General features: G+C 30.9%; 1 protein-coding gene across 1 annotated transcript; it reads right to left on the bottom strand.

The window, feature by feature from the left end:
- Positions 1-656: 656 nt before the first annotated feature.
- On the bottom strand, positions 657-8,219 carry LOC106721318. The gene is made up of 8 exons (XM_014516242.2): positions 7,203-8,219; positions 6,162-6,228; positions 4,579-5,259; positions 4,235-4,434; positions 3,763-4,027; positions 2,631-3,007; positions 1,167-1,435; positions 657-768 (listed from the first exon to the last, which is right to left on the bottom strand). The coding sequence occupies exons 1-8, from the start codon at positions 8,190-8,192 to the stop codon at positions 687-689; spliced, it is 2,931 nt and encodes a 976-aa protein (XP_014371728.2). The 5' UTR covers positions 8,193-8,219; the 3' UTR covers positions 657-686.
- Positions 8,220-21,590: the final 13,371 nt, after the last annotated feature.

The raw sequence follows: 21,590 nt of genomic DNA, 5'->3' as shown, positions 1-21,590 counted from the left end.
TAACTTTATCACAGAATTAAAACAATCTCTTTGTAAGCAGAACTATTATAGTAATATATTATACACAATCCTATTTAAAAAAAGGAACAAACAATATTTTTATATATATACAGTGTAAACTCTTTATAACGTTATCCTTTATAACAATAAACTCCCTGTAATGTTGAAGTGAGCCCAACTTGTTTGGTTTGCGTTAAAACCCACATATTGAAACACTCTTTATAGCGATAAGCCATTCTCTATTACGAAGAAATGTGTTCATATTTGTAGACAGTAAATATTTATTATCGGTATTATTGTTTATGTTATGTTATCTTGTTAATTTGGTTGTTTTTTTGTTCACTCCATATAACGATAACTCTCTATAACGACAAAAAATGCTCAGTCCCTTGAATTTTGTTATAAAGAGTTTACACTGTATATACACTTTTTTATTTCACAGTATTTAAAAATGTCTTAATTTTTTAAAAATTGACAAAAAAAAAAAAACTACATTTATTAGTCATTATTCGAACCTGGATAAGCGAGATTACAAGAGATAGTAATATTTTTCTCGCTCATGGAGGTATTTGTGACAATAACTCTCGCTTATAGAAGTTTTTCATAAATTTATATATAAATTATATTAATTATATAAATTTATAATAAACCTTGTCATTTATTTCTAGATGCCACATGCTGTTCCGTTACTTCGGTTTTTTTCTGGCTTTCTCTTTCGCTGTACATCCTTCGAGGTTTTTTTTATAAAAATCATCAGGTTTTTTTATTCTGTAATTATAAAAATTAAAAATATATTATCTTAATCCGTGAAACGAAAACGTCAAATTAGACACAGTTAAAATTAACATAAAGAAGTGTGTAAAGATGTTTTTTTTATTTAAAAAAAAAATAACAAAAAAACTTTTTTTACTATGTTAGGTGGCAAACTAGCTAGACATTCGCAATTATAGCTAGACCTCTGATGGAGGAGGGGACGCACAGAAATTTAATATTAACCCCTTCCTTTGCTTTCCCTTCTCCGTCCCATCCTTTTTTTATAAGAAAAGGCCATGGAAAAAGGACTTAAATTAATCTGGCAAACTCATCAGACAAAAAGTCAAAATTAAAAATCTCCACTAAGTATGCTTGTAACTCTGAGTTAGGATAAAAAAAAATCAACACCTTACCCATGCTCCAATCTCATATGGTTTTTAACATCGATAATTCTTCTGTATTGCTTATTACAAATTGGACAATCAGCTACGTACTTCCTAAGTTTGTGCTTATTCCACATATGGTCCCATCTTTGTTTGCACGTAACAAACTTCCTTTTACAAACAGTACAAGCGAACTGACTAACTGAATGTCGTACACGCATATGTCTTTTTAGTGCATGCTCTGAATACAATGTTTTATGACATTGAGTGCAATTTATAGGATTCATCGGTTTATGAACCTATAGATAAAAAAAAACAAGGAAATTGTTACGGAATTGATGTGGTTTTTACACCTTATTTCTAATAATAGTAAGAATGAAAGTACAGTGACAACTGCTGGCAGTGTACTACTTAAAAAATAATGCTTTATTTCTTTCAACTTCCTTACAAATCATGAAATACAAAAGTTTTGTGTAAAATTTTATGTCTTTATCATTGTGCATATAACTGTTTTGCAAGAGGCAAAATAAAATATAGAGAACTGATTGACAACATTCGCTTGTCGAAGAGGCACCTCTAGATCATCATCACTATAAGTCCCTACTGAGGAGCTCGGAGCCTACCCTAAGGGGTGACTAAACCATAGTCAACCACAGCCAAGTGCGGGTTGACATCACACATATCTTTGAATTTCTTCTCAAATATATGCAGCATCACGATGTTTTCCTTCATCGTAGGAACGCCGGATCATCGAGATGAAGTGCATAAATAAAAAAATTGAAACAAATTTTCGGAGTTATTATTTCTAAGTAAAATGTGGGTACTTTCAAGTATCGCGTACCTTTCGAGCACATTTAACATCAGGTGGGGTTGTGTAAGTGCTATTTTGTCTATACTAATATTATAATGAAGGAAGATTTGGACAAACAAACAATGACTCTGTAATTACTGACCCAATTTGTAAAATTCTTGATAAACCACACTATCCCCGGGTGACAGGTTATATATACTAAGGTTTTAGAAGTTAAAGGCAATGCTATTTGTTGTTATAAAAAGAATGCATTGTACCTCTAATTATGATATACATAATCTAATTATTGTATGAATTGTATAAGACATTAAAATTTTTATCGAAATGGAAGTTGAACACCGACAACAATCCCCACTGTACATGTTTCAGTCTAATGATGACTTTTACGAATAAGGGTCAATGTGCAAATTGACAATTTTACAAGAGACGCTCTCAAAGTTTCAACCATATAGGAAAAAAAGCCGCATATACCTTTTTACTTTAGCAAAAAAATAACATTAACACATGTAAATGTGTATTTATGTTTAGTGCATGTTGTTAACTAAACTAAGAGGTAGATTTTAACATAAAAAAGTAAAAATCATCAATTTGTTACTTTGTCTCTTATACTTAGGAGCCAAGGCTATATCGGGCACAGATAAGATTTTAATGTAAATAGACTTTAAGAAAAAAAAAATACATACCGCAAGATGTTTTATAATACTTGATTTAGCACAAAACTTTCCACCGCACAAATCACATATATATTTATGTTGGTTATGCACTTTTCTATGTTTACTATAATTACTTGAATCACTAAAATATTTAGGGCACAAACTACACCGGTACATTCTGAGTTGAGCATGCTCTCGCATGTGTTGTCTCCAGGATGTTAACTCCTGGATGTCCAGGTTGCACATCGGGCAACGTAGCTTTGAATTAGTGGCAGTCATGTTAACTTTTGCTTCATGCAGGAGATGTTCTATCAAATGTCTCTTACTATCATTTCTTCTAACATGGTTTTTGAAGCAAACAATACATACTTTGTTCTTATTTTGTCTTGATGTCTCCAATAAGATTTCTGAAATATACTAAAGTATTAATTTTAGAATTTTATTAGTTTCTGCCCGTGACTTCGTACCCTCAGTTAAAAAAAAACAAAACAGGATTAATGGTAGAGTAGTAGAGGTTGGTGGCTTAGGGGTAAAGCACTTGATTTGCAATCTGCAAGTCCTGGGTTCGAATCCTGCCATGTATCAATGTGTTTTTAGATTTACATATGTACATTTATACGATGTTCTTACAATGAAGGAAAACATCGTGATGCAAACCACATATAAGTGTGAATTTCCGGGAGAAAAAGACGGTGACTCTCACCATCAGTCACAATCCGTCTCCCAAAATGACAAAGTGGATTGCAGAGGTTCATTTGGCCACAACAAAAGGTCTGTGATCTCTGCCTACCCCCCTCTGGGTTACAGGAGTGATATTCAAGATTCGTTTACTATATCTGTGTATGTTCAAAGGGACGTACAGACCGACAAGGTTATCTGAACCGGTGGGTATAAGTTAAACTAAATTGAGAGCACACTAGCGCCCCCCTGTCAACTGTCTCTTTTCTTTTCCTTTATGTCTAAGGAGGTTTTATATATTCTTACAGAACTCATCGGTTCAGATATCATTTTTTTGACTGTAGACTTTTAGTTGTCTAATTTCACTTATAAAAGCGTTACTAATGAAAATGTACTTTTAAATACGCTTAAAAATGTAAAATTACTAGTAATGTCCACTCTATTACTTATAATGTCTTTATTTTTATTAATAAAATAAACTTACTTATAGCTTTTTCCACCATTTCAGGTGTCATCACACTCTTCATATCTGCCTCGCTATCGGACATTTCCATCACACCACCTTCATTTAAATCCAAATGGGATTCCCAATGTATGAAGAAATCATCAATTTCAACTAATTCTTCACATAATAGACATATATAAGTCTTATATTGAACATATTGATCCGTTTCATTCGGAACAATATCATACATTTCATTTATATGAAATGATATATGATTAATAAGGTAACGTAACACACTGAAATTCTTCAAACATTGAGGACATGACAGATATCTTAATTTATGTTCCGTGAAATGTGTCAAATATAATTCAATATTGTCAAAAGTTTTTCTACAATATGTACAAGTTTGACATTTCCTTTGACAATACATAAGATGATCTATATATTTTTTATAAAATCCTTTATATGTACAATCCGAACATGAATATGTAGTGTCATCAATTTTCCATACATTATGTCTGGTGTTTTTATCTTTTCTCTTTTTACTACAACCAGCTATTTCATTTATCCTCCAATCGGATATTTCAATTTCGCATTCAACATTTTGGATGTCGATCCCTTCATTTTCATCAATACAAGATTCAGTTTTTACATCTTTGAAATCTAATTTTTCAACTTCATTCAAAAAATCTTTCACAGATTTATTTTTAACTGCATCAAATTCATCTTTAACTTCTATATCAAGATTTTCCTTTTTAATCACTTTATTAATTACATTTGAATCTTTTACATCTTTTTCTTTATTTGTCTCTTTTTTGATTTCAATATTATTAGATATTTCTTCAGTATTATCACATGGTTCAATTTTAACTGTAACATCATCAAAATATGATCTGATTTCGTTATCATTAGAATTAAATCTTTCATCATATTCTATTTCAATATCTGAATTGTTTATATCTTTTTTTATATCAATATTCATTACAGAATTTGTTTCATCACAAGTATTTTCTAGTTTGGAATTTTCTCTGTCTTCGTCTGAATCTGATATAACTAAAACATCTTCGTTTTTAACAATAATACAAACATCATCATTATATATATCTTCTATTGGATCATTGGCTTCTTTATCAAGAAATTTCTTATAACATTTTGATGCTTTAAATACTTTTGATATCTGTTCTTCTATTTCTATATCTCTTTGTATTTCTGCATCTAATTGTATTTGAAATGCGTAATTGTCAGATTCATAATCCGACTCGATATCGTCATCCATCTCTGTATTAGCTACAGTTGATATTTCTTTGATAGTATTTTCTGTTATTTCTTTGGTTACATCATTTTCCTCATGGTTCTCACTTTGTTTATTCTCTACATTTGATATTTGTTTTAATGTATTTTCTGTTGATGTTTCAGTTATATCATTTCGTTCAGAATTATTAATTATTGTATTATTTCCTTTAACTTTAGAAATTATTTCAAGTGGTGTGTAATTCATATAATCTATATCAGCGAGATATTTGTATAGAAGTTTTTCTGAAATATATAAATATAAATTGATTATAATATATTATATACTAGCTGTTGCAAGCGACTCTGTCAGCACGGAAGTAAAAAAAAAAACGTAATTCTAAATTTGTGACAAATTTTATCAAGATACATTGAACCATTCTAGAGATACTTTCAAACAAACACTTTTCCATCCATCCATCCATCTAAACATTCGCATTTATAATATTAGTAAGAAGTAAGATTAGTATTGTGTTGCCCGCGACTCTGTTGGCGCAGAATTAAAAAAAAACTTAATTTGTAACCTTTGTGTTCTTCCAGAATATATTCTACATCTGTGACAATTTTCATCAAGATCTGTTGAACTGTTCTAGAGATACTTTCAAACAATACATCCATCCATCCCAACATTCGCATTTATAATATTACTAAGATTCTATATAAGGAAACTGAACTTTAGCACTATTATACTAGTGGCCTTATAAATAAATAAAAAAGTCTTTACTTAAATTATTTTTAACACTCAGAGAAAGAATCTATCATACAAAAAAAACATAATCCTGAAATATTACTCTACTGAGACATTGTAATTTTTTTTAAACAATATAGACTTACTTAGAGATAATTTAGCACAATTTAGCATTACTTTATACAATACAGTCTAACCTTGATAAGCGAGAGTCTAAAATCGCGATATTTTTCTCGCTTATGAAGGTTTCTCGCTCGGTTTGCTATAATTAAATTTTTTAAATTATATCATTTTTTTTTTTAAGTAATTGTAATTTTTTTTTTATTTCAAAAAATGAATTTCTTTCTATTTAGAAGTAAGTTATTTTGTACATTTTATTTTTATTTTATGTTTATCTGTATGAAAAAAAATGGCTTCATTATTATTATTATCATTAAATATGTGTTTTATAAAAACTTACTATTTATTTGTAGAGGTATTCCACTCTCAACTATCACACCCTTTACACACTTCAAAGGTAACATCATCTGAAATAAATAAAAATTAAATTAAAACTAAAAGAAATAATAAAAATTTATTTATTAATATTAATTCTTAATCTATCTAGAATGTATCTCCGGAATGGCTGAACGGATCTTGATGAAATTTGGCATATATATAGAACATAATCACTGCAACTTAGGAGTTGTTGAGTCCTAGGGGACAAGATCAAAACACACAGGCAATCAAAGGAAGACCTGCCAAAGATTAACCGGAGGATAACTAGGAGGTTGCTTCACTTAAAACGCACAACTACGTATAGTTATGGCTGCCATTATTAGACGTGGCAATTTGAATAAACAGTTGTTTAATACAGGTATTACGGACAGCCAGTATGCAGTGTGCATGGGTGACGAAGAAACAGTATCCCTGAATGTTATGAAGTGAAGTCTGAAGTGTATGAATACAGGGTAAAACATTTTAGAGTGATGTTCACCGAGAACACTCCTAAAGATCACCGACAGCATCAATGGGTTGCTGGGATTATTTGGAGTGTTGGGTTGGCTGGAGTGAATCCAGATCCTGGTCACACGTAAAATACACCAGCAGTGGAGTTACCGAAATCGAGACTTTAAAACTAACTAGATCATAGTTTAGAAGAACACATAGACTACTAAGTTTTTTTTTAAATTCAGCTAATTATAAATACATTCAATACATAGAAATTTCACACAGATATAGAACATAATCCTAAGTAAAATATGAGATATTTTTAATAATTTTTTTTACAGTGAGCAGATGAATTTACAGACAAAAGCTAGATTTAGACACAACATTATAAAATAACTAGCTGTCGCACGCGACTCCGTCCGCGCTCTGTCCGGGATTATGAAAAATAGATGTTGTCCGATTCTCAGACCTACTGAATATGCTCACAAAATTTCATGAGAATCGGTGAAGCCGTTTCGGAGGAGTACGGGAACGAAAACTGTGACACGAGAATTTTATATATTAGACATACCTTAATTGTGTAACGTCGTCTTTGTGCTGAATTACCATGATTTATCATATGGTTATGAAAAGAGTCATTATTCGTATAAAGTACATTATTTTTACATTTTAAACAATATTGTACTATTTCATAATTCCTAGAATGGTGTAATAAATGTTCAATCAAATAGCATTGTTTAAATTTCTTCGAACAATCAGGACATGTACTATAACCTTTATTCATTGACATATGTAAATTTAGGAACGTCTTTGATGTATATTTATTCCAACAATAATAACATTTATATAATTTAGATCTCTTCGGACAATCATGGTATGACGCAACATAGAATTTCTCTTCGCATAGATTGCATATTTTTGTATTTGTTACCGCTGGTTCATCTGATTTCGGTGTATGATATAAAACCATATGTCTGTACAGTATCTCTTCACTAGAACAGTATACAGAACATATAGTACATACAAGTTTAATATTTTCATTTTTATATGTTAACCCGACAGATGAATATAACTTCATTTGACATAATTCACATGTAAATTTCTCCGCAGATAATTTTGTTAATGCATGATTTTTTAAAGGTTTATTACATTTCCAACAACTAGAATTCACTGTAACTAATTTAGTTTTCTTCGGATAACCAATACTAGCTATTATGTTCGCTTCTTGACCAACTTCTTCGAGTGAAATTAATAAATTTGGATGTTTATGTACGATGATATGGTTTCTAAATGGATCTAATCTCCACCATCCGGTATTACATACATAACATTTATATAAAACTGGTGTATTTCTTAATTTTGGATTACATTCATACCAATTTTTCCATAATTCTATGGCTTTATCGAGTAAATTATCGTGTATTGTTCTTGTTGTATTATTATATTCTTGATGGTAATTTCTGATAATTTTATTTAGAAGGAAATCAGATTTAATTGTCAATGTTTTAGATTGTTCTTCGATACCTTTTAATATCGTGTCTCTTGTTAAAGTGTATAACATTTTTTTATGAATTATATAGTATCTTTTATCATTCCCTGAAACAGTATATGTTAATTATCAAGTACATATATGAAATTAATGAAAATTAATGTTTTTATATCGCCTCTTTACAAGAACAACGTGATATTTTTAAAACCACAACTTTACAGGAGAGCTATTTCAAACATTTAAGCGTTGATAAATTAATTTTACACATTAATTACCGCAACAATTTTATTGTTTTCCGACGGTAAAATTATCAATATTTTAGAATTTATCAACATTAACTTAAATGTTAAAAATGGCTTTCCTCTAAAGTTGTGGTTTAAAAATATCAGGTTGTTCTTGTAAAGAGGCGATATATATTACTAAACCATTGGTTAGATTTTGATGAAACTTTGGTAGAATTTTCCAAAGAAAGAGACAAGTTTATTTCTAAAAAAAATATAAAATTACTCCATTTTGGAAATTTAATGGAACCTTAATGACAGCCCCAGACTCTTGGTGTTTGCTACAAACAGCCACTATCATCAAACAATGTACCAAACACTCAACATTAACAGGCATCCCCATGTTTAGCAAACATCCTTTGATTTGTGTAGAAAAACCACTAAACCACCAATGATTGGCACAAACAGTGGTAGATCCCGCAACAACAATATTTGTTGAGTGCATAAATGGGCATCTATCAAAGTAATTCCACGTTTCGCCTAATGAGTGTGGTTCCAGAGGTCCAATATGAGTCTTCTAAAGAAGCTAATAAGAAAAGGGGGGAAACAATGGAACGAGGAAGTGGATTTGGCGGAAGAGGGGACTCAGTAAGAGGAAATATCCTCTTTCTGTGCATCCTCTCCTCCGTTGATTAAAGGTAGGCAACACATTTGCATTTGAGGATATCTATGGGCAACTCGCTATTTACTGGGAATACAGGTGTCCGTTTGCTCGTTTGCCTTTTTAACAGAACCTATTGTAAAACACTTTAATGTAATATTGCAACAAATACTTAGTAGCAGCTAATAAACAATAAACTATAAATACCTAAATCGGAAGAATGACTAGATTCATAGTAAATTCCGCTGCTTGAAGCTGGAATTTCACTTGAATTGTCCTCCTGGTTACATCTTGACACATCTGAAGCTGAATTAGAATTCTCACTTGTTACATTCTCATCTTCCGAATCAGCAATACTAATAACTTGAGTGTAGATAGACTTTTTATTTGTCGGTCTTGTGCTAACATTGTCTTTATTAGTTAAATTTGTTTCTTGTATATTTATTTCATCTTCTATCTCTTCAACTTTGACATTTACATTGAACGCAATCTGTGCAGTGTCTTCCATTTTGTTGGTCTTTATTCTCTCATTTTACACACCTGAAAATATTCATAAAAAAATTAATTAAAAAAACCAACATCAAGAACATCATAGACAATTGAGAAAGAGGGTAGTTAGATTTTTTTATGTGGTAATATTAACTAGTGGTCATTTCATCATCAGCTCACTACACATCCCCAACGAGGGGCTCTGAGCCAACCCTAACTTAGGCTAGGTCATAGTCAACCACGCTGGCCAAGTGCGGGTTGATTTCACACATATCTTTGAATTTCTTCTCAGACATGTGCAGCATCACGATGTTTTCCTTCACCATAAGAATGTCGGATAAATGTACATATGTAAATCGAAACTCGAAAAACACTTTGTACATGGCAGGATTCGAACCATGGACCTGCAAATTGCAAGTCATGTGCTGAACCCCAGAGCAACCAACGCTCTTAGTGGTCATTTAGTTACTAAAATTTTGCCATATCGCTGAATCTATTAAATTAATTCATAAATCTTGTACATAAAATCTATTTTATCTTCAATGCGTAACTCAACCAGTGGATTGATTGTGATATCCACAGTAAGTTTTTTTCAGATGTTTTATCTAACTAGAACTACCCTCCTCAGATAAGTTATGGCTGCAGTTTAATGCACAATAACCTGGGTTAAAATATTTTCTGTCTACCCTAAAGCTGGGATATGCTAGGTTGTAAACTATTTTTTTTAGTTTAGAATTATGTAGGCATTAACCACTTTAAATTATATTAGAAGAAAATAATTTTGGAATTAACATTTATTATTATATTAATATACACCTTTTAAATTCACTTTTAATCAGTTTGAGGAATTGTAAATGCATCATAACAATATATTGTGGGTATTATAAAAAAATTCAAAAACTAATAAATCAACTAATTCTTTTTTAATTTTACTTGTAAACTCTGAATTAAATTTCATATTTTAAGTATTAAAATAGCTATATATGATTCTTTAATGCATACTTAAATTATTACAGCATCAGTATCGCATTGGCTCCTTAACTAGGTTCACTTGTATTAAAGGAGCCAATGACTTCCCTTTCTATTGCATCATAACCTAACACAAGGGTTTGATTAATTAAAAATGTAATTATAATTTTGGTTTATGTTAAATTCCTTTTATATATAATGTTTAAGTGGCGATACTTAACGTGTAGACGTAATAAAATTATTTTTGAGTACCATCATTTTATGAAAAATTTTAACTACCCACAAAAATACATTAGTTCAAGGATTGCAAAAACTTTATTAATGTTCAAATCTTACTTTATGTATATTTATTTATGCTCCATTAAGTTGTGCATCTAATAAAAACTATTATTAAAAAAAATATGGCGGTACCTGACGTGGTCGATACTTCCTTTTTCTAAACCTATGCACTTCTATTTCAGTAATAAACTAATAAATGCTTCTTTTTAGGTGAATAAATTCATAATATCGTTTTTTATAGTCCAATATAATTAAATAAAACACTTCACATCACGTATGCGAAATAATGGCGTGGGTAGACAATGAACAATAAATGTGCCTGTAAAACTTAGGCTTTTTCCATATTAATAGCTTTTTGGCATAGTTTTTTAACTACATGTGTTGTTTTTCGTGCATTTTTAGAAACCCTTCGTTATTTTATAACACATTCAGCATTCTTGTCGGGTAGTATCAAGTACGATTGAACGGAAGGTCGGGAAGGTCAGGTAAAATAAAAATGACGGCGACGGTATTCAAGCATTGTCGAATTGACCAAAGAGTAAGTTAAAAGTGGGTAATGCCACAAAACATTTTACTGCCAAAGTTTTCATTTTAATTCAGTAACATAATATAATGTTTTATATGTTTACCAGATCTTAAGGGTGGTTCCTATTTTAATTTATATTAAACTTTGTGAAATTCGGGTAATTATTTATTTTTAGAAGGTAGTTCCAATAAAGGGTACAGTAAAGTAAACGAAAAACTCAAGTATTTCAACCTTAAATGGGATTTTTTTAATTAAGCGAAAATTAATCATGATTAATAAATAGCAATTTAACGTTTTAAATAATTAAGCAGTTTTGTTTGACTACCTTATTGTTTGAAGAGATTTATTTTCCTGCTAATGTGCAATGTGCTGTCAGCTTCGTACCTTGTGGATTTCTCCAATCAAATGTGATTTTTAATTATAAAATTATTTAATGATCAAATACCGCTGAGATAATTTCCTACTATTTATAAATAATAGCTATTCTTATTAGAGCATATCTTCGGTGACAACTCTTTTCCATTGAAGTGGCAACTATACGTTTCATACTCTATGATCTTTAACTGTCAAAACAAAATCGAAACGTAAACAAAACAAACGACGACTGTGATGATGTTTCTTTGTTTTTTTTGTAAACTAACTATTTTACGCGGGATTAAAAAAACTTAATTAGTGGTCTATGCATTCTTCCAAATAAGATCTTCACCTCTGCCAAATTTCATCCAGATCCATGCAGACTTTCCGAAGATACCTTCTAAAAACATCCTTCGAAACATCCACTTTAGCATTTATAATATTTTATAATAAGTATAGTATCGTTACATTACTTTGTATCTTAACAAACAAACATCCATACATACAAACATTTGCATTTATAATATTAGTAAGAAGACACCTAGCTTTTACCCGCCACTTGGTCCAAACAAAAACTTATTAAGCTGCCTCTGTGTTCTTCCAGACTATGTTCTACATCTTTGACAAATTTCATCACGATTCATTGAACTCTTATAATGATATCTTCAAACAAAAATCCATCTGTCCATCCAAAGAATCAGATTTAATATATTAATCTTACTTTAATATTATAAATGCAAATGTTTAGATAGATGTTTGTTTGAAGGTATCTCCGGAACGTCTCAACAGATCTTGATGAAATTTGATACAGATGTAGAACATAGTCTAGAAGACCACATAGGCTACTAAGATATAACTCAGGGATAATGTATAATTTTGGTATATGAAATAAAAAAAGACAAGTATAAATCTAACTAATTTAATAATCAAGATTGTAACAAATTAAAACATTGTAGTGCTGCAAATGATATTAAGCTATATCCATCCATAGATTGTACTATTATTTTATTTAAAACCTCCATGCATTTAATTTCTATACTCTTTGCATCAACAGAAGTATCGTTTGTGACCGTTGTACAATTTGGATTCCATTTCTTTCTCCAAATATCACTTATAGAACTTTTCCTTAAATACTTTTCTTCTTGAGTACTTTGAGTGTTCAATATTTGCGTGTTTTTATTTTTAATTATTGTATGTCTTTTTAAAAGACATTCCAATATATGAAGTATATAAGACAAGTTCTCCGTTAAATTTGTATTAGATATTTCTATTAAATCATTTGTTATTTGAATTAGATATTTTTCTAATATATTTGTTATTTTTTCGATTGTATATTTTATTATATGACTCGATCTATTCAAGAGGAAAAGGCGATTGATGTTGCTGTCTTTTTTGAGTAACTGAAATTTTGTTTATAGTTCAAATTAAAAATAAGACCATATGAAAACAAAATCTATATATATAAAAGAAAATACCATTGTTACCTGGAACCTTAACTGGACCCATTTTGACTAGTGAGGTGTCATTTATATTCATACTAGCTTTTACCCGCGACTCCGTCCGCGCGGAATAAAAAAAAAGAAAAAGAAAACGGGGTAAAAATTATCCTATGTCCTATTCCTGGTTCTAAGCTACATGCCCACCAATTTTCAGTCAAATCGATTCAGCCGTTCTTGAGTTATAAATGGTGTAACTAACACAACTTTCTTTTATATATATAGATAGATATAGAAGATTAGATGTGTCATAGATTAAAGGCAGATTTATTGGTGTAAAAAAAAATCAATTTAAACTTACATCTTCATCATATGATTCTGTTTCGTAAATATCTTTAAGTAAATTATCAATTGAAGATAGAACTTCTTCTAAAAATAAAAAGTATTTCTCTTCAACATACAATTTATCTATTAAACGACCTAATACCTGTTAAAATAAATGTTAATTTATAAGATAAATCAAAATAACCTTAAAGTTTATAAGTTTCTTAATAACTAATACGCCAATAACGAGCAAGGCCACATGAATTCGCCGAAATGGCGAAGCGACCGCTGCCCATTGACATTCTTAATTACAGATGCGTTGCCTACCCTCAATCTACGAAGGAGGAGACGCACAAAAAGAGAATATTTAACCTTATGCATCTCCTCCATCAAATCAACCTCCCCTTCCCATCCTTTCCTTATAAGAAAAGTGTGGGAAGGGAAAGAGGACTAAAATGAGTCCTGCAGCACTCACTCATCAGACTGTACGTAGAATTACTTCAACTTAAGGTCTTTTCTGTAAGGTCGTGGTATTTCACTGACTGAGGACAATTCCTGCAACTGATGTTGCTGACGTCTATCAATGTCTAAGGGGACAGTTTGGTTAGTTAACGACGTTACATAGAAAGGGGCGCCACATGTCTGCGAATTATAAAATCTTATGTAACCTCCCTAAAGGCATTGTAAAAAGGGGGGGGGGGCGCCGTAGAAATCTCTTTTAAGGCACTGGTTGCAATAAAATCCTTACTGTTAAATGAATTGAAATGAAATGAGTTGTTAAATGAGTTGATCACTAATATTTATGACAAACTGTAACCCCCGACTCCGTGCGTAAAATTAAAAAAAAAAACTTAATAATTAACATAGGTGTTCTTCCAGACTATGTTCTACATCTGTGCCAAATTTCATCTAGATCTGTTAAGTCGTTTTGTAGATACCTTCAAATAAACATCCATCCATCCATCCAAACATTCGCATTTATTTACTTACCCAAGACATGTCAATGACAATGTCTTTTGTAGCCAAAATTAAAGGACTGTTCAAAATAAATTCTAGTAGACTTCTTGCTGAATGGTTCACCAAAGTATCTTGGGTTTGTTGATCTATAAATTTATAACTATGAGTTTCTACTGCCTCAAAACATGTATTTAGACATATTGTCTTATGCATTAAATAAGGCAAGTTTAAACAAATTTCGTTACATGAGAGAGACAAAAGATATAAAAAAAAAAACTTGAGAGGTGTCAAGGGACGATGGATGGAACGAAGTTCCTTTCTATTAATTAGTGAAGGAACCAATGTTTATTCTATGAATAAAAAACTTAAGTCTTCACAAGAAGTACATTTTATTTCTATGAATTTTCGTTATATATTGTCACGTCGTTGCCATGGTGAAGTAGCGCTCATTCGTCGTTAACATACTTACTATAGCAAAAAGTGTCGTGACAACTTTTCGTAAGAATTTTTTCCGTCTAGCCCCCTTTCACAACGCGAGATAAGGAACTTTGTTCCAATAATGTGGAGAGGAAAAGAGAGACTGATCTAATTAAAGACCAAATTCTTCCACATTTCGTTACACGAAAGAGAAGGAAGATATTATAGTCGGATGGAAAGAGATGTAACTAGTCCACAATAAACTTACGAGATTTAAATGAACTTCTGCTTTGTGAATCACTTTTATATCCAGAATCTGACCAAGATCCATCAGTTTCTTTATTTTTTCTCTCTAAATATATTTTTAATCTATTCAATTCCTCTATGACTTTAAACGGTACTATTTCGAATTGAGAATTTTGATCTATATTATCTGTGAAATCAATTTCGTACATTTCATCGTCATTTTGTTCTTGAATTAGACTATTTATTTTATCTAGATCACTTTTATTATTAACTTTATTTATTTCAATATCTTTAAATGTGATAATTTCATCGTTTTGTCTATCTAATATTTGATTATTTGATTGTATATAAAATTTATTATTATCTCCATTTTGGATTATTTTATTTATACCCACATTTTCATTAATTGGTGTTATATTTGTATCGTTTTTTTCTGTATTATTTAATAGTGTTTGTTTCGTATTTGTATAGTCTTTCATTTTATATAATTGATTTTTTTCTACTTCTATAAATTGACTTTGGCTCTGACTTATATATGTAAAGTTTTCTGTGAAATCTTGAGTACTATTTGGTTGGCTTTGTTGTGTATCGAATATTATTTGTTTATCTGTAATATTGGTTGTTTTATAATCTTTAAATTCATTTTTATTTTTCGTATTATCTTGTTGTGAAATAAAAGTGTTTTTTAATTTATCTTTTTTAGTAAAATCATGTTTTGGTGCATTTATAAATTCTTGAAAACTATATAATTCCGTTTTTTGTGAATCAAATATCATTTGTGTGTTATTTTCTATTGTTAATTTATTTGAATTATTTAATTTTACTTGCGAAGGTAAAGATATATATTGTGTATTATCTTTGTTAGTGTTTCTGTTAATTTGATCGTTATTATAATTATAAAGTTCAGTTTGTTCAGAATCAAATTGTAAGCTTTGGACATTATGAATATCGTTTAAAATATTTTCTTTCCCAACACCTTTGTAACGGTTATTTCTATTGATATGTTCGTTGTCTAATTTATTAGTGTTATGTTCATTTAAACTTAATAAAATTAATTGATCTTCGTCTAATATTTTTTGACTTTGTATGTCTTCACAAAAAGTTGTTTGTGTATTTTCTTCTTCAATGTTAATCTGTAAAATATAATTTAAAATACATAATCTAAATCTACAATCCTGCATAACTCAAAGCATTCTCTTTGGAATTAAAAAAAAAAAAAAGATTTTAGAAACCCTCCCCTTTGATTATCGATTGGCAACACTCTTGCATCTTAATTATGATAACCACTTGTAATAAACAGACTTTCTTACTGAGATAATCAACGTCAACACTGTTTAACATTTATTACAGTGGAAACTAACCTTAACAAACGATTTACACTTTCACAGGTATTGTGAATGTAACAGCCGGTCACTTAATATTAGGCAACTCTATACTCGTTTATAACGCCCACTACACATCTTCAGTTTTAACGGAATTCTGTAATAACTTTATGTGTGTAGAGGGCTTAAGTACAAAAATATTAAAACTATGAGATTTAAGAGCAATGGTAACAAGGTGAGGTCAAGATAATTGAATAGATACGAAAGACATGTAAAAAGCGCATACAATTTCGTATATTAGTTTTCAGATATCTGCGGCTCTTCACGTGAGTCATCATTTTATTGCGGGTATATATTGGCCGAGGTTTGTCGAGGGGAGACAGGTATATGTTGAGCAAATCAATGCAAGTGGCTAATGTAGACAAGTTATGAATTTCCAAAAAGGCGGAGCGCGCGTGCGACGACGAGTTGTGACAAGCTACGCCAAATGAGCCCTATACACGTTGGCGTTGCACGCAAATGTTGGCGTCAGCGACACCGAGCGATAGCAAGCAGTAGGTATTTGCTTTCACTCAGCAAGCCTAAGCTAATGTGTATGTAGCGAGATGCGGGGGGAGGGCACATGACCTTGAGCCGCCAAAATACTTTGAAAACGTTAAATGCACACATCGCTAGCGTTGCCAGGCGTCCGGATAAAGCCGGACATAGGCAGGCTTTTTGATCGCGTGTCCGGCCAAAATAAACGGTTTTTCGGCTTTTGTTAGGCTTTTTACATTTCCCAAACGAGAGTGTACCTATTAATACTGAGACAAAATCCTAAATAATATAGGATGTCCTTCGACCTTTCTACCCAAATGTCCGGCCAAACTGGCTGATCTGTCCGACTAGTAGGTTTGGCGACCTGGCAACCCTACACATCGCTGTGTTTTATTTAACTAAAAGATAGCATTTGAAGAAATTGCAAAAAATACCTCGTTAATAATTTGATTAACTTCCATATTATTTGTTGGAATTGTAACAACTTCTGTGTTGTCTATTATATTAATATCCATGTTCAATCCTTCTAGAAGATTCACACTGACGTTTGTTGTTTGCGAATCATTAAGATGTTCATCAACATTAATCGTTATTCCATCATCTATTACTGTTTCATCACCAAATTTGAAATCATCACTGCATATAGTGATGTCCGAATCGAAATCCATTTTATCGATTTTATTTCTTATTCGATTTATATATTGCTCTATTGTTATATTATTTGGTTTGCTTTTTATAACAGCTATTGCGATCGCTACTTGATATTTTAAAGTCACCTGATGCGCTGTAATTAAATAAATTACAACAAAAAACCAGTTGTAGACTACAGCGATATCTGTTGAACGAATGGGCCGGCTCGACCGGTGCAATACCACGACCTCACAGAAGACAGATGTAAATTGGAAGTAATGCCATATTTCGCCTGATGAGTACTTGTTGTAGGCAAAATTTTAAGCCTCTTCCCTTTCATCCTTATCTTATTAGAAAAGCATGGGAAAGATAACTTTGATGGAAGAAGGGACGCATAAGATCGGGGAAATATCCTTGTTTTGTGTGTCCCTTCTTCTGACGGGTAAAAGTAGGCAATCCGCAAATACGGATGTCTATGGGGAGCGATCACTTCGCTATTTTGGCGAATTCAGATGTCCCATAACACTGAGGGGAAGAATACGAACTGAATGACACTCGTTAAAATCAGTCAAGCAGATAATGGCTACAGAAGCGTGGCAACGCAGTAAACGTACGCGAAAAAGAGCCTTTGCTCATTACGCATAATTAATAATCTAAATACTAAAATAAAATGTTAAATTAGGAAAATGTTGGTTAAGTTTCCTACCTTTGCGATATAACTCGAATTAGTTTCGCTGTTTTGTTGGCTAAGAAGTTATTTTTAAACATTACATAGATAATGATTAAAATAAATGAAAAATTTAATTTAACGACCATCTTAATAATTGAAAATGAAGGCAAGAACAAAATATTAGTTGTAATATTCTTACCAAAATCATTAAAATTCATTTCGGGTCAATCTCGAAATAGTTCCCTTTTTATTTTTCATTGTAACATCTCACAACAACTTTAAAATTACAGATTACTGGAATTACGCTGGCAAAGCGGCAAAACACAACTTTGATTTTGACGAAACAACTTTTTTTATCAACAAAATTTCAAATAGGTAAAAGGTTTTATGACGTTCTGATTAGGTTTTGTAATTTCAATTATTAGTATGCATTAAAAAAACTATATTAACATGTAAAAATATATAATTTGTAACTTTAAAATTAAATGAATTTTAACAGTATAAAAAAAATAAGAAAATTAAAATGCATGTTAAATTGGCTGTATTGAAAAAAGCCTTTAATAAAGGAGCGAAATTAAAAAAAAATACCTTATTTAGGTAATGTCAAAATGTCATTACTTTTTTATATTTATTCAAGTTTTATTTATTACAAGTTGGAAAATGTATTTATATCACATATTAGATATATTTAAATGGCTCTTTATACAATATTATTTGGGATCAGTATTTTCATGATAGCTTTGGTTATTGCGGTTATCGAAAAGATGTTTTTTCATTGGAAACACGAACATACTATCGAAAGGACTTCTTTGGTTGCTGTGGAACGACCAGGTTAGTGATTTTTATTATTAAGCAAGAGAACTCTGCTACCCTTATCTAGTCTCAATCGCCTATATCGTATATCTCATGAACGCCTAAATTATCTATATAGAAATATTAAATGTCAAACATGACGGTTAATGTCAGTCAGATAATCACTATCATGGCTTACCCGTCTTCTGACGAGGATGGTGATGTTTAAGTTGACCGACATATGTTTAAGAAACAATGTAGATGATTAGATGTAATGTGTATTAATTGGAAGGCTTATGAGGCGGTATGGTCGCAATTCGCCAAAGCCTCTTATATTACTAAATTAAAAAAAAACATGACGGTCATTACGCTATTTTTTTTTATTTGTTAGATAAACTAATGATATTTTGTAATAAGGGTAGCTAATGTTTTATTGGCATATGAGAAAAAATGGAATAAGTTGCCGGCATCAGTGTTTTCATTCAAATGACGTGGTCTTCATGAGTGACTAGACAATAACGAAACTAGCGCATACATTTCGACCTCATCATCAGGTCGTATCGCTGTCAAATGCTAGTTTGGTTATTCAACTGCTATGTACTATAACTGAGTCGATAGGTATAAATTGAGCTGAGTGGCCAGCTGATCACTGATCTTCACACATGTGTGCCGTGAGCTGATCTGCAAGTCATTGATATTAATTGAGTTACCCATGTCTAGTTATTAATATTTTTTGCAGCTGTCAGTTTGATGATACGTACGTCGAGGTGTTTCTTCAAATGTCGCCAGTACGCGGATGGGAGTTGCGTGTATGACGTCATAGACAAATCGGATTCCCCGAGTAACGGTTTTGAATCTGTGGCCAATTGACTTTTTTTTTTTCTAAGAGTAAATAAATGACAGTTCAACTTTAAATACAGTTTTATTCAAGTGTAAAATTTTATTGCAATCAGATTAATTCGTAATTTTTCTACCAACGACAGAAAGTGTATTAATAATTGAGCCGTTTATTTTGAAAGTGACCTAACTCCGTTTTTCAATTTTTTGCCGGTTACCATTGATACATGTACAATTTCATGTTATTTATCAGTGAAGCACTTCAGATTGCTTGTATTCAGAGAAAATACGATACATTTTTTACACATAAGTTTTCCGAATTAATTGAATAACTGAGCCGTGTAGTTTGAAAGTGGCCCAACTCCATTTATAGTTACATCAAGTTATTGTTTCATGCATCTTAAAACATATTAAAAAATTAAGAAGTGAAAAACACATCATAGCTGACAGTGACATGTGCACCGGGCAAAATAGAAACATTAAAGTAGCTTTAATGTGGTTGAAAATTGTCCAAGCTTTGGATAATAATGTAGAAATTATAGATCATAATTTTTTAATATCAGGACATTCGTTTTTACCAAATGATAGAGATTTTGCCGTGGTAGAAATGGCATTAAAAAAATAATTTACTATACGTTGCCCAATAATATTACATGATTATTAAAAAGTGTCGGAAGGGTAATAATTTTATTCTAAATGAAATGAGACAGGAAGATTTTGTATCGACAAAATTATTAGAAGACGCAATTTTTAAAAGAGTAAAAAATTCTGATGAGAATCAGTAAACTGGTTAAGAATATGTTAGATGCGTTTTGTCAGAAATGAACCATATAAAATTTTTTATATGACATCCATGAATGAAAATTTTAAAGTTCTGAATTTATTACCACGTCGGGGTAGACCAAAAAGGTTCAAAAATATTGTATTGGCACCATTGTATAAAAATATTAGGCAAGTTACAACAGCAAAATTTAAGGACATGATTGACCTATTACGATACATACCACCAGAACATCATGATTTTTTCAAATCCCTTTCACACGCACAAAATGTAGATGAATAATAAATTGTTTTGTAATAAATTTATGTTTGTAATTTTCTATGTTCTGTAATTAAAAAATGTTTTGAATCGCATAAATTATGTTTCCGAAGTGTTTTCAACATATGCAAAACAAATTCCGTATTCTTTTTTTTTCAATTTGAAACATCTTAAATTATGTTGAATGGACTTGGGAACCTTCAAATTTTATAATGAATCTGGCTGTTAATTTTGAAAGTGGCCCAACTCCATTCTTGATAAAAAAACGCACGTTATTTACTTAATAATTGCCACTATTTTAACAGGAACTTTAAATTTAACATCCTTAGATACGCTTAAGCAGTATGACTCCTTAGTATCTTATACGTATATTTTTAAATTCATTGAAACGCAAAACTTTCAATATCTCGATTTGAAGATAAATGGAGTTAGGCCACTTTCAAAATAAGCGGCTCAATTTTCGCGGGTGGTTATTATGTTCAATTGTGATTTGAACCGACTTCAAAAGGGAGACTGTTCTCAAGTCGTACGTTTTTTTTGTTCATCCGTAACTCCGCTTCCAATTGAACGATTTTCATAATTATTTTTTTATTCGAAAGTTATTAAATGTCATTTTAAATAAGGTGTAGTTCTATTGTATTAGTCTAAGGGATTGAGTGAGTCGTTTTTTTTTTAATTAACCGTCCTACTTCTTAGAATAAAAATGACGAAAAATAAAACACGCTAAAGTATAATTTTTATTCATATTTCAAAAATTCATACAA

Source organism: Papilio machaon, chromosome 29, assembly GCF_912999745.1.
Source record: "Papilio machaon chromosome 29, ilPapMach1.1, whole genome shotgun sequence".
In the NCBI taxonomy this organism is placed as follows: Eukaryota; Metazoa; Arthropoda; class Insecta; order Lepidoptera; family Papilionidae; genus Papilio; species Papilio machaon.
Note: the sequence above shows the minus strand (reverse complement) of the source record. Positions and strands in the feature narration are given on the sequence as shown.

Excerpts from the sequence above, each read along its gene's own strand:
- LOC106721318 (XM_014516242.2), bottom strand. The coding sequence starts at position 8,192 with ATGTTATACACTTTAACAAGAGACACGATATTAAAAGGTATCGAAGAA. Across the intron at positions 6,229-7,202 it reads GACGACGTTACACAATTAAG|ATGATGTTACCTTTGAAGTG; the intron begins GTATGTCTAATA and ends TATTTATTTCAG. Across the intron at positions 4,435-4,578 it reads TACAGTTAAAATTGAACCAT|TTAAAAATAAATCTGTGAAA; the intron begins GTGATAATACTG and ends AATTTGATGCAG.